A 22,645-nucleotide genomic window follows, 5' to 3' on the forward strand; every position below is an offset into this window, starting at 1 on the left:
CTGCTGTGGTATCACATATCATATGACTATTTTGAAAGTGAATGTTAATTTTTAAGACTTTTAAAGACTACAATGCATTTCTGTAAAAACTCATTTCTTGCTTTGAAATTTACAGGATTTTTATTGTGTCCATCTGGATTGGGATGGCATCATGGTGGAGGGGATGGGTTTGTGGGTGGCAAGTATCACTTAAAAAAACCCCTCACTGTTAAAGGCAAAAATATATATATGTCTTTTGTTACAATATGTAAGAAATCAGTTATGTGTGTGTCAACTGCAAAATAAGATAAATGAAGCTGACTGGTTGAGCCATGTCTGGACAGCTGTTAAGCCTGGGAGTTTTTGATACTGTTGCAATTTTGTTCAGGCTTGAGCTGAGCAAGTGCAGAGAGACATTTGGAAGACTGAAGCAGAGAGAGACACAAAAGAGTTTGAAGTGTGCTCTTGCTTCATGAGCTGTTGTAAGGAATTTATCCATATGGAGAAAGGAAAGACTATTTTAAATCTCTCATAAAATAACATTATGTAAGTTGGTGCAACTGAGCACATTGTACATATGTTGTTCTGGGTTTAAGAAGAATAAACCACTTATTTTGTATTGTTCACCTGTGTGGTATATATCTTCCTTCTCTGACATGGCAGTGTGTGTATTACACATTTCGATTTTTCATTACGTCACATCTTTTTCCTTGGGGCTATTGAAACACCACCAGTGCCTTCCCTGTGAAATATTCATGGCTGGGCTCATTTAGCGATGGTCTCATTCATAGTTGGGATGAGTCAGGGAGCAGATGGCAACCCCAAGGAGAAGGCGAAAAAAGCAGCCGCAATCCGAATGTGGGTGGGAGGAGAAATGTGTGACCATCAATACAATGTCAGTGTGGTGTAGTGTGAGTAGATGTGGCACAAGGGGAGGGGGATATTCAGCACAGCTCCAGAGCAGACAACCACTCAGATGCTCACAAAATGAGAGTCAATTTAATCAAGAAATGACTAGTTATCAGAATTTATCTCAGATTGCTTTGAAGGAGAATTTCCAAGAGGCTCAATCACTCACACAACAAGGAAAGGACTCTTTCAGGTCAATTCAATGATTGGATAGGAATTAAGATATGCAGAGATAATGTTTCTCTTGGAAGATATTTTGAACTGTGCAATAGATTTCTGAAGGCATATGACAGCAAAGTTTTCTACTAAGGAAAGTGGCAGAGCTCATTGACAAAGAATTTGAACATACATCAATTTGAAAACTCAATATGGCGCATTATGGTCTTCAAGCAACACATGATACGTTTATTTGCCTTACAAATGCGTAATTAACAAATGTAATGCTATCTTATGTTAAAACTGTAAGATACAATGGCATGAGTCATGCCAGCGTTACGGGAGATACATAACACTGACGTTAATAAATGCAAAAGTTGCCCATACCAGATTCTCAGAACTATGGAGCTCGTGTGTAGTAGAGGCACAGCGGGTGATCAGGGATTTGAACATTGCACTGACAATAATACCTTCCACACTTTGGGCTGTGGACTTGTTATCCATTGTGGTGAAATTATTTCCAAACCCAGCTTTGTCTGAAAAACACAAGCATGAAAGAGTAAAATTATATTGTCAGTCTTGTTGGGAATTACTGTAAATAATAATGCTGGTTTCATCCCACATTTCCCATGCTTGGCTGTGATATCCTTTCTCAAAGGGAAAGGTGGTATAAAGGTATACACTTATAATGATAGGGTATACTTACTGTCTGTAACTGGCTCCATGCAGAATCCTAGTAAGGCATGTAAAAAATCAACCACATTGTTGAGTGAGTCCTTATTTACATAGTCTCTCATGGTTTGTCGGAACTGCATTCTATCCAGCTTGTATAACTTCGTGAGACAGTTCTGAGCCTATGGAAAGATTTTAAGAACATGAGGCGAACCTGATGTCAAACTGCTGACCTGGCACTTTTTCAAAAGCTGTTGTCTGGGGTATCCCAACACAACACGATATGCCACTGTGATGAACTTCAAAAGGAGATGACACCATAGTTAAAGATATTGAGGGAGGAGTATCTTGCATTCAGTAAAAGGAGAGGGGGCAAAGTGTGGCCTGTGTGCTCCATGTGGCCCTAGGTCCCAAAGTGTGGTCCCAGAAATCTGCACACACCATTATTTTGCAAATTTGTGTTAATTGTTAGGTGTTTTTGCCCTCCTCCAGTTGTCAAATAGCTCTCAAGGGAGTTGTAAATGTAGTAGTGTCATTCTTCCATCACCACTAAAAAAACTAAACATGGCACAAAACACAAACAAGCTGACATTTGGAAAAATTGTGCAAGAAGAGATGTCATTTCAGGTGCATCCTCCCTCTGGACTAGATGAATGATGTGAGCTCCCAACATTGAGGGGCTTGAGAAAATCATGATTTTAAAAGGGAGTGATTTGAGCATTAATGGACTGCCATACCTGATGTCTCAGCCGATCTCCAGAGAGTCCTCGGTGACCTTCTCCACAGCCATAGGCACAGCCCAATGACTTCACGATTTTTATCAGCATTGTCAGAGCCAGCCTGTGAGTGCTTACAGGGGTGCTTTCCTCCTTCAAATCCCACATTTTATGAAAGGGAAGAAGAGAAGTATAGGCAGAAAATCATCGCCAAGATAGTATATAAAATTATTGTGTGCTACCATACCTATGATATCATCCTGTGAACAACATATGCAAATGTAAGCTGCACTGCGAAAATTGATTGATTTTTTTAGGCTAGTACACAACAATTGTATCCAGCTCATGGTAGCATAAGAAGAGTTGTGTATCTGGAACCATTGCATATGCAATTGTCCACTTCTTTTTACATGGCCTTTACACATTGTGCATTGCAAATGCATGATGGATTGTCATCCATGTGCCTTGGCCATTTATCTACACCATGGCAAGGAGTGCTGTTGCCTCACCAAACAATTCAAATGTTGTCAGAATGCATTAAATCTACAGTGTAGAATGTCACATCATTAATCCTGGTGCACCATTCTACACTTGGCATCTAAATACTTCCATGGGGATAGACAAATCACACCAGAGAAGATTTAGTCATATGAATGTTGCTTAGGATATAACGGTAATTCGTGATACGTGTGTATAAAAGCACAGTGGCATAGTTTATAGTTTATAAATAGGGAGCTTTAAGTACCTTGTCTTCCTTTTTGTCATTCTTTTCATAAGGTCGTCCTCCGCCTTCTCCTCCTCCTCCATCTCCACCACCTCCATCTCCTCCTGCACCACCACTACCTCCGCCACCACTGCTGCCACCACCACTGCCACCGCCTCCTCCGTCACCACTGCTGTCTCCAGCTCCACTGACTGTAGCAGCCCCAAATGCAGATGCTGAACTACTCAATGCCCCCTTGAGTTGGAAGGAGGTCTCACTTTGCCTCTTTTCAGTGGACTCGTTCTCTTTGTTCTCACTTTTCCTTCTTGCCTTCTCCACACAGGGCACCACTCCAAGCTGAAGCAGGCATTCCACAATATTGAGAGCCACATCACAGATGCGGGAGCTGATGTCATGGTTCAGGACCAAATAAACAGCTTTGAGAACCACCTGGGCAGAGGAGCGGGGAGATAAAAGAGAAAGCTGATGTCTTTCTTGCTCATTTACTGCCTGTGAAATCCTAACTACTGTGCATATTTGTGTGTGGGAAGGTGGGGGGGGGGGGGGGTTTGACCTACAGTTGTGTAATGCTCTGGAGGAACTGTGACATGGATTGTATCTTACGTCATGATGACATGGTGTGTTTGTCAGGCTATGAAGTGAACTGTGAAGATGCATGATTTATACAGTGTTAATGCCATGACCCTTAAGTCAAGGCTTGTTCATCTCAGTTAGTGAAAGAATTATCTTTCATATCAACTTGTCATAAAAAATAAAATATTGACACTAACTGGAGCCATTATTGAACAAATACGATCACAAGTTCAGATAACTTTAATGTTTGACAGTAATCAATTTCTCTCTTAGCTACTCTAAAAATTTGAATTACCTCTCATATACTTTTCATACTGCAGAAATAAAGAACCCCAAACTTCTGCAATGAGCTTGGGCAATTGTGGAAAACTAAGGGCTGCATTAGCCTGCTAGGAGACCTTGGGGGCCACACCTACTCTCAAAAACATTTTTGCCTCCAAACATTTCATGATGTCTGTCCTCATCCTAAATTAGTGAATGCACAACACTATCTAGTTAACATTTTCAAGTAATTCAGAACAAAAATAGTTTTGATCTGTAGCTGAGAGCAAGAGGCCTCCCAAAGTTGTGTAAATGCTCTCTTCACTATCAAAAATGCATTTGGAGGTAAAGAAAAAAAAAAGAAATTTGTATTTTATTTGGGAAAAATTGACCCGGGAAAATAGACTGCAGATTTTTAATATCTGCTCTAAAATAAGTTTTTCCAGTTGATGGCAATGTGGGCATAAAACAGTCACACATTCTGTTATCTCTTAAAAGGCAGACACTTGTTGCCCTCTTATACCACATTATCTTTTAAGCTCATTTAGCAAAAAAGTCCTTTTGTCATAGAAAGCCTCCCAGTGAGAACCAGCTGCTTATTTTGGCATCTCCTTCAAATCTAATGAAGGACAATCTTCATACACAAAGGCAGGAACAACAAAGACACTTTTTCTAATGGCAATTATTTCAGATGCAAGTCATTGTGTCTGAATGCAATTAACTGTGATGTGAATGTTATGCCTTTCATTTGGAAGAAAACTTAGAAACAGGAGGAAAGATTTGACTACGTGCCTTTATTTTAACCCGATCAACTCTAAAGGCAGAGAGTGGGCAACAAAAGCTCATTTTTAGAAAGTAAACAGTTGTGGTCTATGAAATAAAACATGCAACTTCTAGGGAAAGTAGTGGTCTCCCTTTCATTTTCACTTTTACCCTTATAATGGAAAAAAAGAAAATGTATATGGCCCAAATAAAGGGCAAAAGAAATATTTTAGAAAGTGGTTTTGGAAAGTGCAAGAAATTTACCAAGGGGAGCTAATAGTTGGAGGGGACTTCAATATGGACCTTAAAAAAATAAAAACCTTTTAAAAAATGGAAATTGGAGGACATATTTGAAGCAAATTCTAAAAATTAAAGCCAAAATACTTCTCACAAAGTCATAAATGCTTTTCATGGATAGGTTATATATTAATAAAAAAACACAAATAGGTCTAGAATTTTAAATATGGAAATGCAACCGATCTGGATTTCAGATCATGCGCCTATTATAGTGGAGTTAAAGATAGAGGAGCCTGATGAAACGGAGGTAATAAAAACTTGGAGATATAAAAATTTTATAATCAAGACAAAAACTTAAGAATGAACTATCAGAAGAAATAAAAAAATACTTTAAAGAGAATAGGGGCTCAACAAGTATAGAAACAGTCTGGGATACAGCAAAAGCAGTAATTAGGGCTTATTGTATAGCAAAAGAAATGGCAGTAAAGAAACAGCAAGACAGAGAAAGGAAAAGAGTGTTTAGAGAATTAGAAGAAATTGATAATTTGGACTTATGGAAAAAAGAGATATTTATTAAAAATAATTTTCAAAGACAAAATACGAATACAATGAAAAAATTGGCTAATTATTTGAAGAACATGAAAAACAAAAGAAGGGTCATCCAGTTAAAAAATAAATACAATAAAAAAGTAAACTCGACCAAGGAAATAAGAGAGTTATTTGTAGACTTTTATCAGGAATTGTATAAAAAACAAACAAATACATGGAGGAGGATTTGATGAAAATATACAGAAGATAATAGATAGAGAAGACAATAGGAAACTAGGAACAGAAATAACATATCAAGAAATAGAGCAGGTTATTGACACACTGAAGAATGCAAAATCTCTGGGAGGGGATGGATACACTGCAGAATTTTACAAAGAAATGAAAGAAATAATAATTCCAGAATTAATGATTCTATTTAATAGTATAATGAAAGGAGGGAAAACCCCTGACACATGGAGAGAATCAGAGATAATAACAGTGAGAAAGTGTGGGAAAGATCCAGAAGATCCCAATTCATACAGACCCATTAGCCTCCTAAATCAGGATTGTAAAATAATCACAAAAATGTTAGTAAGTTGAATAGAAGAGATTATAGCTAAAATTGTAAAGGATGATCAATATGGTTTTATAAAAGGTAGGAATATAATGCACCCTATAAGAAATGTATTGAACATTCTCAATCATATCAAAAAAAGAAATTTTGCACTCTTAAAATTAGACATCTACAAAGCTTTTGATTAATTAAATCATGATTATCTGTTACAGCTAATGGGCAACATGAAACTTCATTTATTAAAATAATAAAAGAATTATACAGCAATATAAGAGCAAGAATTAGAATAAATGAAGGATTAACAAAATACTTTTAAATAGAAAGAGGAGTAAACCAAGGTTGTCCTCTGTCTCCGCTACTATTTGCATTAGCAATGGAACCTCTAGCAGACAGAATAAGAAACAATGGCAGGATAAAGGGATATCAGATTAGGAATGAAGAAGTGAAGATAAATCTTTACGCTGATGACATTTTACTAATAATGGAAAATCCAGCAGAAGCAATAAGTGAAATACAAATAATTTTAAAAGATTTTGAAAGGTATTCAGGATTGAAAGTGAATATGAACAAATCAGAAATGCTGGTGTATAATATGGGGGGAAAGGAGTAGAAGGAGCTGCGGACAAAAATGGGAGACATAAAAATAATAAGAAATAAAATAAAATATTTAGGCATAACCATTACAAAAGAAATAAGTTAAAAGTGGCCAATTATGGGGCAATATGGGAAAAAAATCCAGGAAAAAATAAAAGGGGAGATAAGCAATTAAGTATCCCATGGAAAATACAGGCACTGAAAATGTGCATAATCCCCAAATTACTCTATCTTTTCCAAACTCTATCAATAAAAATAGAATATAGACAATGAAAAAAATGGGATAACACCGTGAGAGAATGGATATATGGAAAAAATAAAAACAGCATAATGAAAAAGATTCAATTTACTTTAAGGAGAATACTTGGATAGCAGTTTCCAAATTTACAATACTATTACGAGGCCTTCCAATTAAGATCTTTACTAGAAATAAGTTTAAAGGGAGAAGATAAATGGATAAAATTAGAGAATGAATTAAATGAAGGATGGGGAAAATATGGACTATATACTAGAGATATTAAAGAAATAAAAGAAAAACTAACAGGTCCAAGAAAGATTGCGTACGAATGCTGGAAAAAATGGCAAAAATTATGGGCATATAAAATTTCAGGAAAGACCCCAATTAAGAGTATGGTACTCCCTGAAAGGTTGACAAATACCATAGAAGAAAAAGGATTAAGAAGGGTGTAAGGTATGTGGAAACAAGATGGAAAGACAATTAACTGGCTAGCTCTTTTGGAAAAAGGGGGAAAAGAAAATTGATTAAAATTAAGAGGGATCTGGGAAAAAGTTAAAAAAAAAAAAAGAGGGTGCACAGCCCACTGAAGAATTGAAGGTAGATAAATTGCTAAATGCAAGAGAAAAAACAAGTAAAGGAACAGTGGCAAAAATATACAATTTAATGGTAGAAGATAAGGAATTTATGATCCGAGCAATACGTAACAAATGGAATGGGGTTAAAACATTAAGCATACAAGAGGTAGAGGAAATAATTAGGAACATGAATAAAATAAAAACAGAAAAATATAATGAATTAGAAAAAAGATGGTATTAAGATGGTATAGAATTCCTGAACAACTGGCTTACATGATAAAAGGGAAGAATTTAAAGTGTTGGCATTCTAATAAATAAAAAGTTACTTATGCATATATGTGGTGGGAGTGTTCTGAATTTTTTAAAAATTGTCTAATGATACAAGGAAAAATTCAGGACTTATTACAGATAAAAATACAAATTAATAATGATTTGACTTTGGGGAGTGTTGGATCATCCGAGTATAAAAACCAACTGCCAAGAGTTATTTAAAGTAACAATAAGAGCAGCACATGCTGTGAGTGCTAGAGGATGGAGAGACAAATTGAAATGGACATTAAATAATTGGAATGATTATATGTATGATCAAGTGTTGTTAGACATCACAGGAATTATGACTAAGCAAGTAACCAGAATGAACAAACAAAAGGACATTACAAATAGATGGAAGGACTACTTCAACGGGGTGAAAAATGGAGGAGCCAACAATTACATCAAAGAAAAAATACAAAGACTTTACCTGTGGCTGGACCTGCAAGATTAGTAGAAATATACTGTGGTTGAGGAGGGAGGGTGAGGAGGGAAAAAATACTGGTCGATTTGGTAGGAAAATGTTAAAAAAGGGAAGCACTATTGTTATGATTTAGGAATATAAAACCTAATAAAATGGTTTTTTTTTAAAAAGAAAAGAAATGGACACATCTTTAGACTGCTATTTACCGAAAGATCTAGCATGCCATTCTTGTGGACAAAATTGCTGGTGCCATCTATGTGGTCAGTATCCTCCAAACAGCTGTAATTGATGCAGGAATCTGTCAGACTCCGAGGGAGATTGGCACATGCCAAGGGCTCATGAGGCATTTCTGGTATGGGCACCTGGTTGCAAAGTTTGCGCATGTGCTCACTGAAGAAGTCTGCATAGCCCACGTTGAAAGAGGCCAGAGTGGTGTTGAAAGTTGCCACCGTGATGGTGGAGATCTGAGAACGCACTGCAAAAAAGTACAGATCATGTTAGCCTTTAATAGGAACTCATTTTGTTATGTTAAACACAGGAACTGTACCATTCATGTGCTCAGCACTCGTGAATTCTAACAGCTATGGCTTGAAAATATTCAAGGAAAAATTCCCGAAAGCAAAGATTGATTTTGCCACATGTTGAGCACTATGCCACAGGCCCCTTCCACACCACTGAATAAAATCCCATATTGCCTGCTTTGAACTGGAATACTTGTATATGGCCAGTGTAAGCTCAGATAACTCAGTTCCAAGCAGATATTATGGGATTTTCTGCCTTGATATTCTGGGTTATATGGCTGTGTGGGAGGGCTCACATTCTGCTGTAGCTTACCATCATTTACAGATTCTCTGTTCTCCCTGGAACTTTCATTTGAATTGTTTACCATTATATATAAGGGATACAATTTTACTGCACTTTTGTATATAATTGGCCTTGGGCATTCACAGATTTTGATATTCATGGGAGGTCCTGAAACCAATCCCCAGTGGATATTGAGGGCCTACTGTACTTTTAAATATCATGGGCTTTCATTAGTGACACCGTAATTGGGCCTAAATAATGGAACATCTATTCACAGAGAACTATTTTAGGAATTAGCCAGAGAAAGAGAGTTGCTGTGAATTTTTCGGGTTGTATAGCCATGTTCCAGTAGCATTCTCTCCAAACATTTTGCCTGCATCTGTGGTCGGCATATTCAGAGGTCTATCGGAGGTGATGCTAATGGAATATATATACTGTATATAGCCATCCCACTTATATATGGAATGTCGTGGGTGGGAGAAAGAACCTTGTCTGTTTCAAACATGTGTGAATGTTGCAATTAGCCAGCTTGATTAGCATTGAGTAGCCTTGCAGCTGCAAAGTCAATGAGTGAGTGTATTTGCATAGAGGTAGCTTAGCTGATGTGCCTGGAAGCATCCTTTGTTTGGGAGGAGTTAACTGGCACTTGATTATTAAAGGTAAAGGTAAAGGTTTCCCCTGACGTTAAGTCCAGTCATGTCTGACTCTGGGGGTTGGTGCTCATCTCCATTTCTAAGCCGAAGAGCCGGCGTTGTCCATAGACCCCTCCAAGGTCATGTGGCTGGCATGACTTCATGGAGTGCCGTTACCTTCCCGCCGGAGCGGTACCTATTGATCTACTCACATTGGCATGTTTTCGAACTGCTAAGTTGGCTGTCTCAAATTCCCCTGTTTCTGAGTGGTGTTACTGTCTTGATTCTGGTGGTTTTTTAAATACTGGTAACCAGATTGTGTTCATTTTCATGGTTTCCTCCTTTCTGTTGAAATTGTCCACATGCTTGTGGATTTCAGTGGCTTCTCTGTGTAGTCTGAAATGGAGGTGGTTAGAGTGGTCCAGCATTTCTGTGTTCTTAATTAATATGCTGTGTCCAGGTTGGTTCATCAGGTGCTCTGCTATGACTGATTTCTCTGGTTGAGTTAGTCTGCAGTGCCTTTCATGTTCTTTGATTCGTGTTTGGGCAATGCTGCGTTTGGTGGTCCATATGTAGGCTTGTCCATGGCTGCATGATATATAGCAGACTCCTGCAGTTGTTAGAGGATCCCTCTTATCCTTTGATGAACATAGCATTGGTTGAATTTTCTTAGTGGGTCTGTAGATTTTGTGTTTCTTCATCAGCTTCCCTATGCAGTCAGTAGTTCCCCTGATGTATGGTAAGAACACTTTTCCTCTAGATGAATCTTTGTCTTCACTCTCCTGGCTTGTTCTTGGTCTTGAAGCTCTTCTGATGACAAGGGTTCTTTCTCCCACCCTGGACATTTCACAGATATATATATATATGCACTCCACTTGCCTCATCTCCAACAGATCTCTGAAGATGCTGGCCACAGATGCAGGCAAAACGTCAGGAGAGAATGCTACTGGAACATGGTCATGTAGCCCGAAAATCTCACAGCAACCCAAAGAGAGGGAATCTACTGTTGCCCTCTTTGGAAACTTTCCAGGATCTAGCAGAGTTCTTAGGAAATCCAATGTAATTATAATAAATGGGGTATTTCAGGTATAAGCATCAATTCCACTTTTGTTAAAAGGGGGGTACATTCTCCTGCTCTGTTTAGAAAAGTATTCCTATAATTATATAACTAATTGGAGGTTTCTGATATTAATTTTCTGCGTAACTGAAAAGCTTGCCCATTTTCAAATCATCAGGTCTGTTATATCTTTTAAATCAGCATAACATTGTAGAATAAATGAGAGACAATCACCTCCACTTCTTAATTGTTTCCATCCTGTACAGGGAGAATGAAATCTTTGAATGAAATCTTACCATGGCTGTTGGAATGATCCGGGATGTCAGTGACTAAAGTATGGTGGGAATGCGAGTGCCTTGCACTCAGGCTCTCCATCTCTGTGGCTGCATCAGAGCTGCCCCGTCTGGTAAACCTCCCTATAGCAAAAGACAGAAGTACTTAATTCAGTTGATACATCAAAAAGAAGATTCTTCTGAAAGAAAATGAGGAAAAAGAGCTGAGATTTGAAACATGGAGCAGTAGTCTGTTTCTCTGTGCATTCTCACAATACAGGTTACAAATTGTGAATATTTTCTTGGCTGATTAAATATATCCCTGAGATGTGAGGTGATGGTAGACTGCCATCATAACTGACATCCGCAAACTATATGAATACTATTTTGGAAAAGGTTTCCCTTAAATTGCATTGTTCATATTACTAAACAGGTAATTGCTTAGGCTGAACAAAGTGGGATACAGATATCTACACATATATTAAAAGTGAAAATGTGTGTGTGTGTGTGGTTGGGGCGTCCACTTACACAGGCTCCTGCCTCCACGAACAGCTATAGCTTGCACTACTCAGGAGACACCAATGGCCCTCCCTCCAATGACTTTTTAGGTTATAGAGAGCACCATGAACATGTACAAAAGCCCTGTGTCCTCCACAAACACCATACTGCCATCCACCCAGAAAATCCTAGATTTTCTACTTTTCCTCCACCACGGACATCCCAGTGTTTCTTACTTTCTCCATTGGTGTGGAATTTGCATAGCCCCACCCACTGCCGTTCCCTTAACCCTTTCCTATTATTTTCTTTGGCACACAGCAAATACAGCAATTGATCAGCAATTGGGGAGAATTCACCATGATTTACAGGACTTGTAGGTATAGGACTTGTATAGTTCTCCTGCAATCTAAGAACACTCCGAACTCTACCAATGATGAACCTGGAACTAAGTTGGCACATAAAACCCCCATGGCCAAGAAAAAATGCTGGCGGTCTTTAGAGGAATTTATAGCAGTTGTAGTTCACCTACATCCAGAGCCCACTCCAAACCCAAACAATGATAGATCTGGACCAAATCTGCATACCTGATAGGCCCAAATTTGAATACTGGTGGGTTTTGGGGGGAATTGGCTTGGACGTTTTGGAGTGGTAGGTACTGGGATTTATAGTTCACCTACAGTCAATGAGCCCTCTGAACTCCACCAAAGATGGAATTGGACCAGACTTAGCACACAGAGCCCCCATGACCAGCAAAAAATACTGGAGGTCTTTGGGGGAAATTCACCTTGATCTGGAGAAGTTGTAGTTCACCTACATCCAGAAAGCACTATGAACCCAAACACTGATGGATCTGGACCAAACTTGGCACACATACCTGATATGCCAAAAATTTGATAACTGGAAGAGTTTGGGGGAAACTGACCTTCCTTTCTGGGAGTTGTAGTTCAACCACAACCACAGAAACTGTGATCTCCACCGATGATGGACATGGACCAAACTTGGCACATAGAACCCTCATGACTAACTCAACCTACTAGAGGGGTTTGAGGGGATTGACTCACCTTAGTGGGAGTTGTAGTTTACCCTACAGCCAGAGAGCACACTGAACCAAACTGATGATGCATCTAGAGCAAACTTGCTCAACATAACAAACTTTCTGATGGACTTTTTCAAATAACCCAGGCAACGCCGGGTATCTAAGCTAGTAACTAATAAATCTTTTCCAGGGACTAGGTATAATCAATAAATAATTATGTAAATAATGCTATGGTGATATTTTTTCAAAAATCTAAACTATACTGTGCCAGGTGACATGTACTGTCATATTACAAGGTCTTCCTAATAGGAAAATGCAATTGCTAGAACCTTATATTCAGTTCCAAACCTTAGTAATTTTATGCATATCTTCTCAAAGATGAAAAAATCATCTGGATTTCTTTTGGCATTGTTGCCTTGTTGTATAAACATTATCATTATATATGAAAGTTAACATGTGAAGTTAACTCCTTCAAAAGTTATATGAACCAATGTGTATCTTTCCATTGTTAAATGGACAAAAAAATTGATTTTTCCAGCTTTGTGCTAGGCAACCAGAACTATTCTGAACCTTATTCAATAGAGATATATTGGTATCTATAAAAAAAACAGAAAACCTCCAGCAGAAATCAGTCTCTTGCAATGATGACTTATTTTCTAGTTCTAGTGAGGAATTAGGCAGCATGACACAATGATTGAGTGCTGGATGAGGACTGCAGAAAACCAATGTTTGAATCCCTTTTCAACTACAGAAGCCCACTAGGAAACCTTAGATAAGCCACACACTCTGTCTTAGAAAAAAAATCAATAGCAAATCTCTTCTGAATAAATCTTGACATGTTGGGTGGGAAAGGGTACTATGGAAAAAATGAATATAGTCCATATTTTACAAGAAGAATAAATAAAAGCACAGCAATACCTTGAATTAAGAATTTGATACAGTCCATGACTGAGCTCTTAACTCAAATTGTTCTTATCTCAAAGCAAATTTTCCACTGAAGAGGCAGAAGCATCATTTCCTTCATACTGCCCTCATTCCAGCCTCCCTCCCTCTCTTGCTCTCCTTCTCTCACTTCATGAAGCCAAACATACCAGGAATAAAAACCACATAAAATCAACTGACCAAAAGCTCCTCAAAGTAGCCAAGACAAAGCAGACAGCAATTTCCCAAAGTGGACAAGAGCACAAGACATAGAGGCCCTTGAAGCCCTAAACCTCTATACGCTCGCACCAGTGCTTCCTCTGGCACTAGCTCATAACTCAAAATGCTGCTCATATGTCAAAGCAAAACCTGAGTGATGGCTCTTAACTCAGCCACTCTCAATTTGGGATGCTCTTAGGTTGAATTTCCACTGTATAAAGCTTGAAGAAACAGCTGGATTGCAATAGGCAACATCCTTCATCGCTGCAAACAAAATAGGATTGTGAAAACAATACTACAGGCGGCCTCCAAGTTACAAACATCCAACTTACATATGACTGCTCATGAGAGGAAATCTACCCCTAGGAAGGGAAATTCACTCCTGTTCTGATTTACATACAATCTCAACTTAGGAACAAACATATAGAATCTATCATGTCTGTAACTCATGATTCTATATCATGTCTTCCCCCAGTTAGCATCAACTAGTTAATGGGGACTTGGGAATAACTATGCTCACAGCCATACAAGTCTTTTCCCCTGAGCTTCTATAGTTTTCTGAAGCATGAAAACAATCTGCTAAAGGTTTTTATGTTATAGATGAAGCCTATAAAAATGAGAAGAGCCAGTTTACAGAGTAATTTCAGTAATGGATTAGGACTTTGGGAGACCAAGTATTAAATTCCCACTCACTCATATGATTCATGGCAAATCACATTCTTCATCTAAAAGAAAGGCAATGGCAAACTTGCTCAAAATAACCTTAAAATAGGTTCACCACATCAGTCAATGGAGAGGCAAAACAACAACAAAAGATAAGGGAAATGAAACATTTGCTTAGAGTTCTACTTTCAGAAGTTCCTTCTGTGAGTTTCTTCTTATGATCAAGCAGACTATCGAAATGTGGAATTAAACTCAAATCTGGCATAAATAACAGCATGAACAACACAGCCATTTCTGTACAGGTTAGATTAGAAAGTATACAACATTATTATGAATTGCAAAGCTTATCTCCACTGGCTAGGTTTAGGAAATGCCAACCTTAAGACTGAGAAAAGTCTCTTTTCTCAAGAATGTGTTTTTATTCACCTAAGATAGTGGTTTGCCACCCTCCTCTCTCCATGCCCCGTCTCTCTTCCCCAATCCCAGAGAAACTGCCAAAGGAGAAAGTGCTGCGAGTGGGTGACACATCCAAATGGTCTTCATGGAGCAAGAAGGGAACTCCCATCCGCCGCTGCCGTTTCTTCCCCGTGTGATGGAAAGGAATCGAGCCCTTGCGCTCACGATCTTCTTTGCGACTCTTGAACTGTAGGAAGAACAGGGGAGGGGAAATTTGAGTACCAAACTCATAAGGAAACTATAGCAAGGTTGACAAGAAAAGGTATGCACTGGAAAAAGAATAGAAAGTGTTCAGAGAGATGCGGAATCATTCCCTAGAGTTTTAATTCCTGAATCCAGCACAGAAATGCATCTGACACCAATAATTATAATTTTCACTCAAGTTTGTAGTTCTACAGGAGGATAGAAATCTCAATATTTGATATTGCTTATAACAAGCTAGATAAAGATAAAGGTTTCCCCTTGACATTATGTCTAGTCGAATCTGACTCTGGGGGGTGGTGCTCATCTCTATTTCTAAACCAAAGAGCCTGCGATGTCCATTGATGCCGCCTAGGTCATGTGGTTGGCATGACTGCATGGAGCGCCGTTATCTTCCCACCAAAGCAGTACCTATTGTTCTGCTCACATTTGCATATTTTTGAATTGCTAGGTTGGCAGAAGCTGGGGCTAACAATGGGAGCTCACCCCATCCTGCAGATTTGAACTGTTGACCTTCTGGTCAGCAAGTTCTGCAGCTAAGTGGTTTAACCTACTGTGCCACCGCAGTCTCTCTGTGGCTACTTCTTACTAAATCAGCATACACAGACCACAAAAAATAAATTCATTTGGAATAGTTATATATGGCTGTTGTGTAAAGTCTAGATTGGTCCCTAACAGCTGATTTCAATCTCTCTCCAGCACAAAAAAGAATAAACATTTTCTGCATCTAAAAAAGAAGAAGAAGGATTTTCTGCATCTAAGAAAACAGACCATCTATAGACCATCTAAGATCACAGATCCGCAACTGGTACTGGTGCTCAAAAAAAAAAAAAAAAAAAAAAAGGATATGGAATCCAGAAAAAGGAAGCAGAGTTTTGTTTAATGAAGATGACGACTTTCATGAAGTCTGAGTAGCCTATATCATTATTACTTATTGTTATTTTATTCATTGTGGTGGCATAATGAGTTAAACCCTTGTGCTGCTGAACTGCTGACCTGAAGGTAGACAGTTTAAATCTGCGGACGGGATGAGCTCCCACTGTTAGCCCTAGCTCCTGCTAACCTAGCAGTTCAAAACATGCAAATGTGAGTAGATAAATAGGTACCATTTTGGAGGGAAAGGGAAAAAATGCTCCAAACAGTCATGCTGGCTACATGATCAGAAGATGTCTCCAGACAACACAGGCTCCTTGACTTGGAAATGGAGAAGAACACGTTCCCAGAGCCAGAGATGAGTACCACCTCTATAGCTGGAAATGAAAGGAAAAGCCTTTGCCTTTGTCTGTGTATTTGTGTCTCATTGTATTTCACTGTAACACGGCATTGAATGTTTGCCTGTGTCTTTTTATATGTTGTAATATGCTCTGGGTCCCCTTGAGGAGAAGGTCAGAATATAAATAAATTATTATTATTATCCTGCCTTTCTCCTCATAATGGAATTCAAGGTGGCTAACAACATATTAAAATAATGCAAGTTAAAACATGTGATATATAAATGTTTTATATGTCACAACAGTAAACATTAAAGTATTGTAATACATTAGAAAAGCTTTACGCAGACACTTAAAGCATTTCACACCATGCAACATTATTTGTTAAGAGACCAAAATGAGATTTATAGCTTAACTCACCTTCTTAAAAATATTCATTCCCAAATCTGAGGAGAGGTCTGGAACTGCAGGTCTCCGCAGGTTGGTTAATGACACTTTGGCAAAAGCTTCTGTGCTTAAGGATTTTTCTTCCTCATTGCATTTCATTGTGAGATCCTACACTCCCACAAAAACACAACAAACAAGATAGCTGGATAAGCTGTTACAAGATCTGGTGTTACATCATCATCATCATCATCATCATCATCATCATCATCATCATCATCATCATCATCATCATTAATTATACCTCGCTTTATCTCCCCTGAAGGGGACTCAAAGCAGTTCAGAAGTAATGCTATTTGGTTTGGTTCTCTTTGAGTGATAAAACATTGGAAACCTATGATGGAAGAGTAATATTTTGTTCAGATTTGTGCAGAATCTGCAACAATTTTTTTTGTTAGGGATCCCAGTAGATGTTGTTTTCCATGTTCAGTTTTTTTCTTCTTCTACCAGATCAGCATTCTGGACCAAAGTCATTTCTCATTAAGCTATCTGGAAGGTTGTCCTCCAAAGGTTTGCTCCTTAAAATTTGTTGCAGATAACCTTAAAGATTATCTCAAGATTGTCCTCACTCTACTGACATCTTCCCATTCTGTGAGGGTGCTGCTGTTTTCACTACTGAAGGGGAATTTCCTTCCTCAGCAACTCTAGCAAAAATTAAAAGACAGCTACTCGAATATGTGAGGTCTGTATTATTATGAGGATTGCACACAGGCAGAGTATAGTGGGAGAAAACAAATATTCCTAGAATAGGCAGGTCAGCTAATGTTGCTACAGATTCCCACAAAGAACAATTATTACCAGTCCCAAGTTTGAATTCAATTTTAAATAAAAGTTTAAAATCCAAAGCTGCACTCAGGTTTAACTGTTGTTACATGTTTTCAATTCATCTCCAATGTATAGCCACAAAGGAGGCTTGCCATTGCCTTGCTCTTGGGCTAAGAGTACATGGTTTGCCAAGGTCATCCAATGGGTTTTCATGGGTGAACATCAATTTGAACCCCAGTCCTAATGACACCCAAACCATCACATCATGCTATCACATCTATCAATTTTAACTAATTAGGGACCTCTTCACGTGCGCCACTGGAATAATCAAGTATCATCGTGGATCGCAGCAATTGTGGCGGCACCCACCCAGGCGGTGTTGGGACCTGTTGACCTGTCACCCTGTGCCCTACACCCTCTCGGCTTCCCCCCTACTTCATCACATGGGGGGAAGCCTCAGTAAGCCAGCTCAACTCATCTTTCTCTATGGAAAGATAGGAGCCTCCAGTTGTGTGCCACCAGGAATTTTTCGGTGGCAGCAGGGGTTTTTTTGCACGTTCACCATGGAGCCACCCCAGAAGTACTTTTCCAGTATGTGATGGGAGCCGGCAGGCCCAATGGTGAAAATTTAAAAAAAAAACGGTTGCTGCCACCAAATTTTAGCCTGTGTGAAGAGGTCCAAGGTTAAGGTATATAAAGGGATCTTGTGGCATCTTTGAGACTAACATTAGCTTTCATCTGAGGCATGAGGTGAATGAGATTTAAGACTATGAAACTTTATGCAACCAACTTATTTCTCTCAGGATCCATTTGCATACTAATCCAGATTAATAAGCCATTCCTTTGAATAAAGCAGCTCAAAAGAGATTGTTAAAATTGTGCTTCCTTTCTTAATGGATACAGAATTTTGTGACTTGTTGTTGTGTGCCTTCAACTCTTTTCTAATTTATGGCAAACCTAAAGCAAACCTACTATGGAGTTTACTTGGAAAAAATTATTCAAAGAATATATGCCATTGCCTTCCTCTGAGACCATGAGAATATGGCTTGCCCAAGGTCACATAGTGAGTTTTCCTGGCTGAGTGGAAATTTGAACCCTGGCCTATAGAGTCCTATGACCTCATCACACTTACCTAAATCAGTGTCCTAGGATGCTTCCACCCTGTCTTGGGGACGGAGCCCTAAACCAGCCATCATATGATGTTGTGTGACTTCCAGTGGAGGCCCCACCTCCAACCGGGGTGGAAGCATCATTGGGCGCTTCCCCCACAACATGGGAGGCTGCAGAAGGGCGATGATCCCCATGTATGATGGGCAAAGCAGCACTGAGAGGAAGCTGCATGCAGGGCAATAGATATACCCTGCTGCCCCTCTTGTTTCTTGCCAAAGCTAGGTCAAGCAGAACGCTTCACCTGGCCTTTATGATGAGGCCCTTAACCTAGTACCCCAAGTAATTGTATAACCTAGTACTAGTACCTAGTAAATTTGAACATGCAGATCTATGTGCTGTCCCATTATCATTGTTCCAAGACAGAAAGTAACCTTTAAAAAGTCATCAGATTTGTAACAAATGTCTTCAAAAGGCTATTACTATATTCATTACATCTCTCCCATTCAGTGATTTCTATATCTACTGTCCATGACTTTAAAAATAACCATATTTTCTATTACTTAAAAAATTGATTTGATCAAAAATAACATAAAACATGGAAAACTTCACTGAAAATGCCTCTAATAGTGTCCTTAAGTATGAAAAAATATACTGTAAACATTACTCATGGCACAAAAATAGTAATAGCATTCCTACTCATCCCATTTTAGAATGTAAAATTGGTATGCCCTCACAGCATCCAAAACTAACATGTTTTTTTCTGTGTAGAGTCTCACTTATCCAACATAAACGGACCGGCAGAACGTTGGATAAGCAAATATGTTGGATAATAAGGAGGGATTAAGGAAAAGCCTATTAAACATCAAATTAGGTTATAATTTTACAAATTAAGCACCAAAACATCATGTTATACAACAAATTTGACAGAAAAAGTAGTTCAATATGAAATAATGCTATGTAGTAATTACTGTATTTACGAATTTAGCACCAAAATATCACGATTTATTGAAAAATTTGACTACAAAAATGCATTGGATAATCCAGAATGTTGGATAAGCAAGTCTTGGTTAAGTGAGACTCTACTGTATTTAACATTCCAAGTTCTGATCATTTATCCAAATATGATTTTCTGCAGTATATTATCCAATATCCCTTAGAGTTCTCAAAAACCATTTGGATCATTCCATAAAGAAAAAAAGGCAACTGCTTAGATCAGGGGTCCCCAAACTAAGGCCCGCGGGCCGGATGCGACCCTCCAAGGTAATTTACCTGGCCCCAGCCCTCATTTATAATATAATATTTTTATATCAGTTTTAATAATATAATATATTGTATATACAGTAGAGTCTCACTTATCCAACATAAATGGGCCAGCAGAATGTTGGATAAGCGAATATGTTGGATAATAAGGAGGCATTAAGGAAAAGCCTATTAAACATCAAATTAGGTTATGATTTTACAAATGAAGCACCAAAACATCATGTTAGACAACAAATTTGGCAGAAAAAGTAGTTCAATACGCAGTAATGCTATGTAGTAATTACTGTATTTATGAATTTAGCACCAAAATATCACGATATATTGAAAACATTGACTACAAAAATGCATTGGATAATCTAGAACGTTGGATAAGCGAGTGTTGGATAAGTGAGACTCTACTGTACATATAATATTGATAATATTATCATTTTATACATTACAAAACTAACAATAATATCATATAATAATATTAATTATATGTTATATATTACATATAATATTACAGTATAGTGGTATAGTTCAATATAGTACAATGCTAATATTGTGCTATGCTAATAATATAATATATTGTATGTATATACAGCTGCTCTGAGTTCCCTTTGGGGTGAGAAGGGTGGGATATAAATGTAGTAAATAAATGTAGTAAATGATTTTGGACTTAAATAAATAATTCTGGACTTAAGCTCGCCCAAAGTCTGAAATGACTTGAAGACACACAACAACAACAACAACAATCCTAATTAACCTGACTATCTCATTGGCCAGAACCAGGCCCACACTTCCTATTGAAATCCTGATAGATTTATGTTGGTTAAAATTATTTTCATTTTTAAATATTGTATTGTTCTTTCATTGTTATTGTTGTTGTTTTGCACTACAAATAAGATATGTGCAGTGTGCATAGGAATTTGTTGGGTTTTTTCCCCCAAATGATAATTCGGCCCCTCAACAGTCTAAAGGATTGTGGACCGGCCCTCTGCTTTAAAAGTTTGAGGACCCCTGGCTTAGATAATAAAATTTGCAATTATTGGACTATGACAATAGGGTTTGATTCCCCAATTGGCCATGGCAACTGATTGGGTGATCTTGAGTGAATCATGCAACCTCATCAGATGGGGTGAATTAAGTGTCCCGGGATGCTTTCACCCCACCTACAGGATGGAGCTCCATGCTGGACATCACACCACATTGTGTTACTTCTGGTGAAGGCCCTGCCCCCAACCAAGGTGAAAGTGTCATTAGACGCTCTCACCTCAACATGGGAGGCTTCCTGTGTTGTGCTAGTTCCAATGGAGCCAGCATGAGGCCTCGCTGGGAAGGTGACACTTTTCCCATGTGATGGGGAAAGCGTAGTGGAGAGGGAGCTGCGCATGGCGCAACAGATGCACCTCACTGCTCTCCCTTTCCTCTCAGATGTCAGGCGAAGCAGGGCGCTTCACCTGGACTTTATGATGAGGTCCATACACTCTCAGACCCAGAAAATCTTGTGACAGAATCACCTTAGGCTTGTCATATGTTTGAAATGTTTTAAGCACACAACAACAACAATACAGCTCTACTCCCACCCACAGCTATATCTTCTTATGTCTTGTGTGTAACATTAGAATTGATGGTTGCATTCAGGCTACTGATAAAGTCTTATGACATAAAACTGTGGACACATATCCACCACACAATCTTCAAGGGTCAGTGGTATAAGACATGGCCCTCACCTGTGTTTTGTGAGTGTTCACCAATGATGGAGCGGCAGCCACCATGGAGCTGCTGCGTGGCCTTGGCAGCTGTGGGACATCCGGCTCAGGGGGCTTCTCGGGTTTCTCCTCTAGCATATGGCGGAGCCTCTGGAGGTAATACATCAGGGACCACTGTGTGCCTTCCTCAGACCAATGTGGTTGAAGCAGGCATCGCAAAACTGCCACATCAAAGTAGGTGGCATACCGAGACTTCTGGCATGGTGGGATCACCAAAGACACCCTGTTTCAGTTTAGGACAAAATAAAATTTCAGTTATTAAGGTCAATGTTAACATAAGCAATTTTATTCAAATTGAAGATCCACACACAAAAAACTTTGTCGTATTCTGGCTAATTCTCTGACTAGTTATAGCTGTATATACATATGGGAGCTTTATCTTTCCTAGCACTCCTCCTAAAGTGAACACTTTCTGTGACCAGAAAAGCTCAATTCTGAAATTGGAACAAATCACTTATATTTAAAATTAATAAACATAACTTAATATAAAAGGATGATTAAAGTATAACTTTTATTTCAAGGCTTAAGATATCAACCGTCGTAATGAGAAATTACACTGAATCAGGGAAAGATTTAAGATTATGGAGAGGGAGTTGCAGGAATTTTTTTTTTGGTCAATGACCAGCATTAAAACAGATGGCAAAGGGTCATTAAAACATATGTTAGACATAAAAAATACAGTTTTAAAGAACAGAGTTAAGAATAATGAAGCATGAGAGTTAGAACATTGTTAAATATTTGTACATTTAAATAACAGTGATAAAAGCTGAGATAAAAATAATAAAACCTTTTAAGACTGTGACAGCATCCCATACTGGCAAGCTATTGCTGCTGCACAAAAGTTGGCAACTACCATCACAGTTTCTAATTTATCATCAAACTCACCAGACAATCTTCCTCTGATAATTCTATCAGTATAAATTTCAGACATCTTTAAAATTTTTATGGTGAAAAATCATCCTCTGGAAATTTAGAGTCTTCAGGATCCCATGGGATGTACTAAATTCTTTTGAATCCAATAGTTTCAGGAATCAAACAGATAATACTTGAGGGCGCAATCATTTATTAGGATTTCCTTTTGATTCATGGTTACATATTGTGAGCACGTTCTGCT

At 38.4% G+C, this 22,645-nt stretch overlaps 1 protein-coding gene across 12 annotated transcripts in view; it reads right to left on the minus strand.

Annotated features, from left to right (window-relative positions):
- Positions 1-22,645, minus strand: part of unc80 (unc-80 homolog, NALCN channel complex subunit) — a 195,712-nt gene that overhangs the window by 133,039 nt on the left and 40,028 nt on the right. For all 12 annotated transcript variants that reach the window (XM_062961169.1, XM_062961161.1, XM_062961141.1 and 9 more), the window contains exons 8-16: positions 21,493-21,754; positions 16,622-16,756; positions 14,760-14,976; positions 11,021-11,140; positions 8,438-8,706; positions 3,178-3,585; positions 2,454-2,585; positions 1,751-1,898; positions 1,432-1,580 (exon numbers count right to left, since the gene is read on the minus strand). In XM_062961169.1, coding sequence (XP_062817239.1) covers positions 1,432-1,580; positions 1,751-1,898; positions 2,454-2,585; positions 3,178-3,585; positions 8,438-8,706; positions 11,021-11,140; positions 14,760-14,976; positions 16,622-16,756; positions 21,493-21,754 — 1,840 coding nt within the window. The remainder of the gene's footprint in view (positions 1-1,431; positions 1,581-1,750; positions 1,899-2,453; positions 2,586-3,177; positions 3,586-8,437; positions 8,707-11,020; positions 11,141-14,759; positions 14,977-16,621; positions 16,757-21,492; positions 21,755-22,645) is intronic.

Source organism: Anolis carolinensis, chromosome 1 (assembly GCF_035594765.1).
Source record: "Anolis carolinensis isolate JA03-04 chromosome 1, rAnoCar3.1.pri, whole genome shotgun sequence".
NCBI lineage: Eukaryota > Metazoa > Chordata > Lepidosauria > Squamata > Dactyloidae > Anolis > Anolis carolinensis.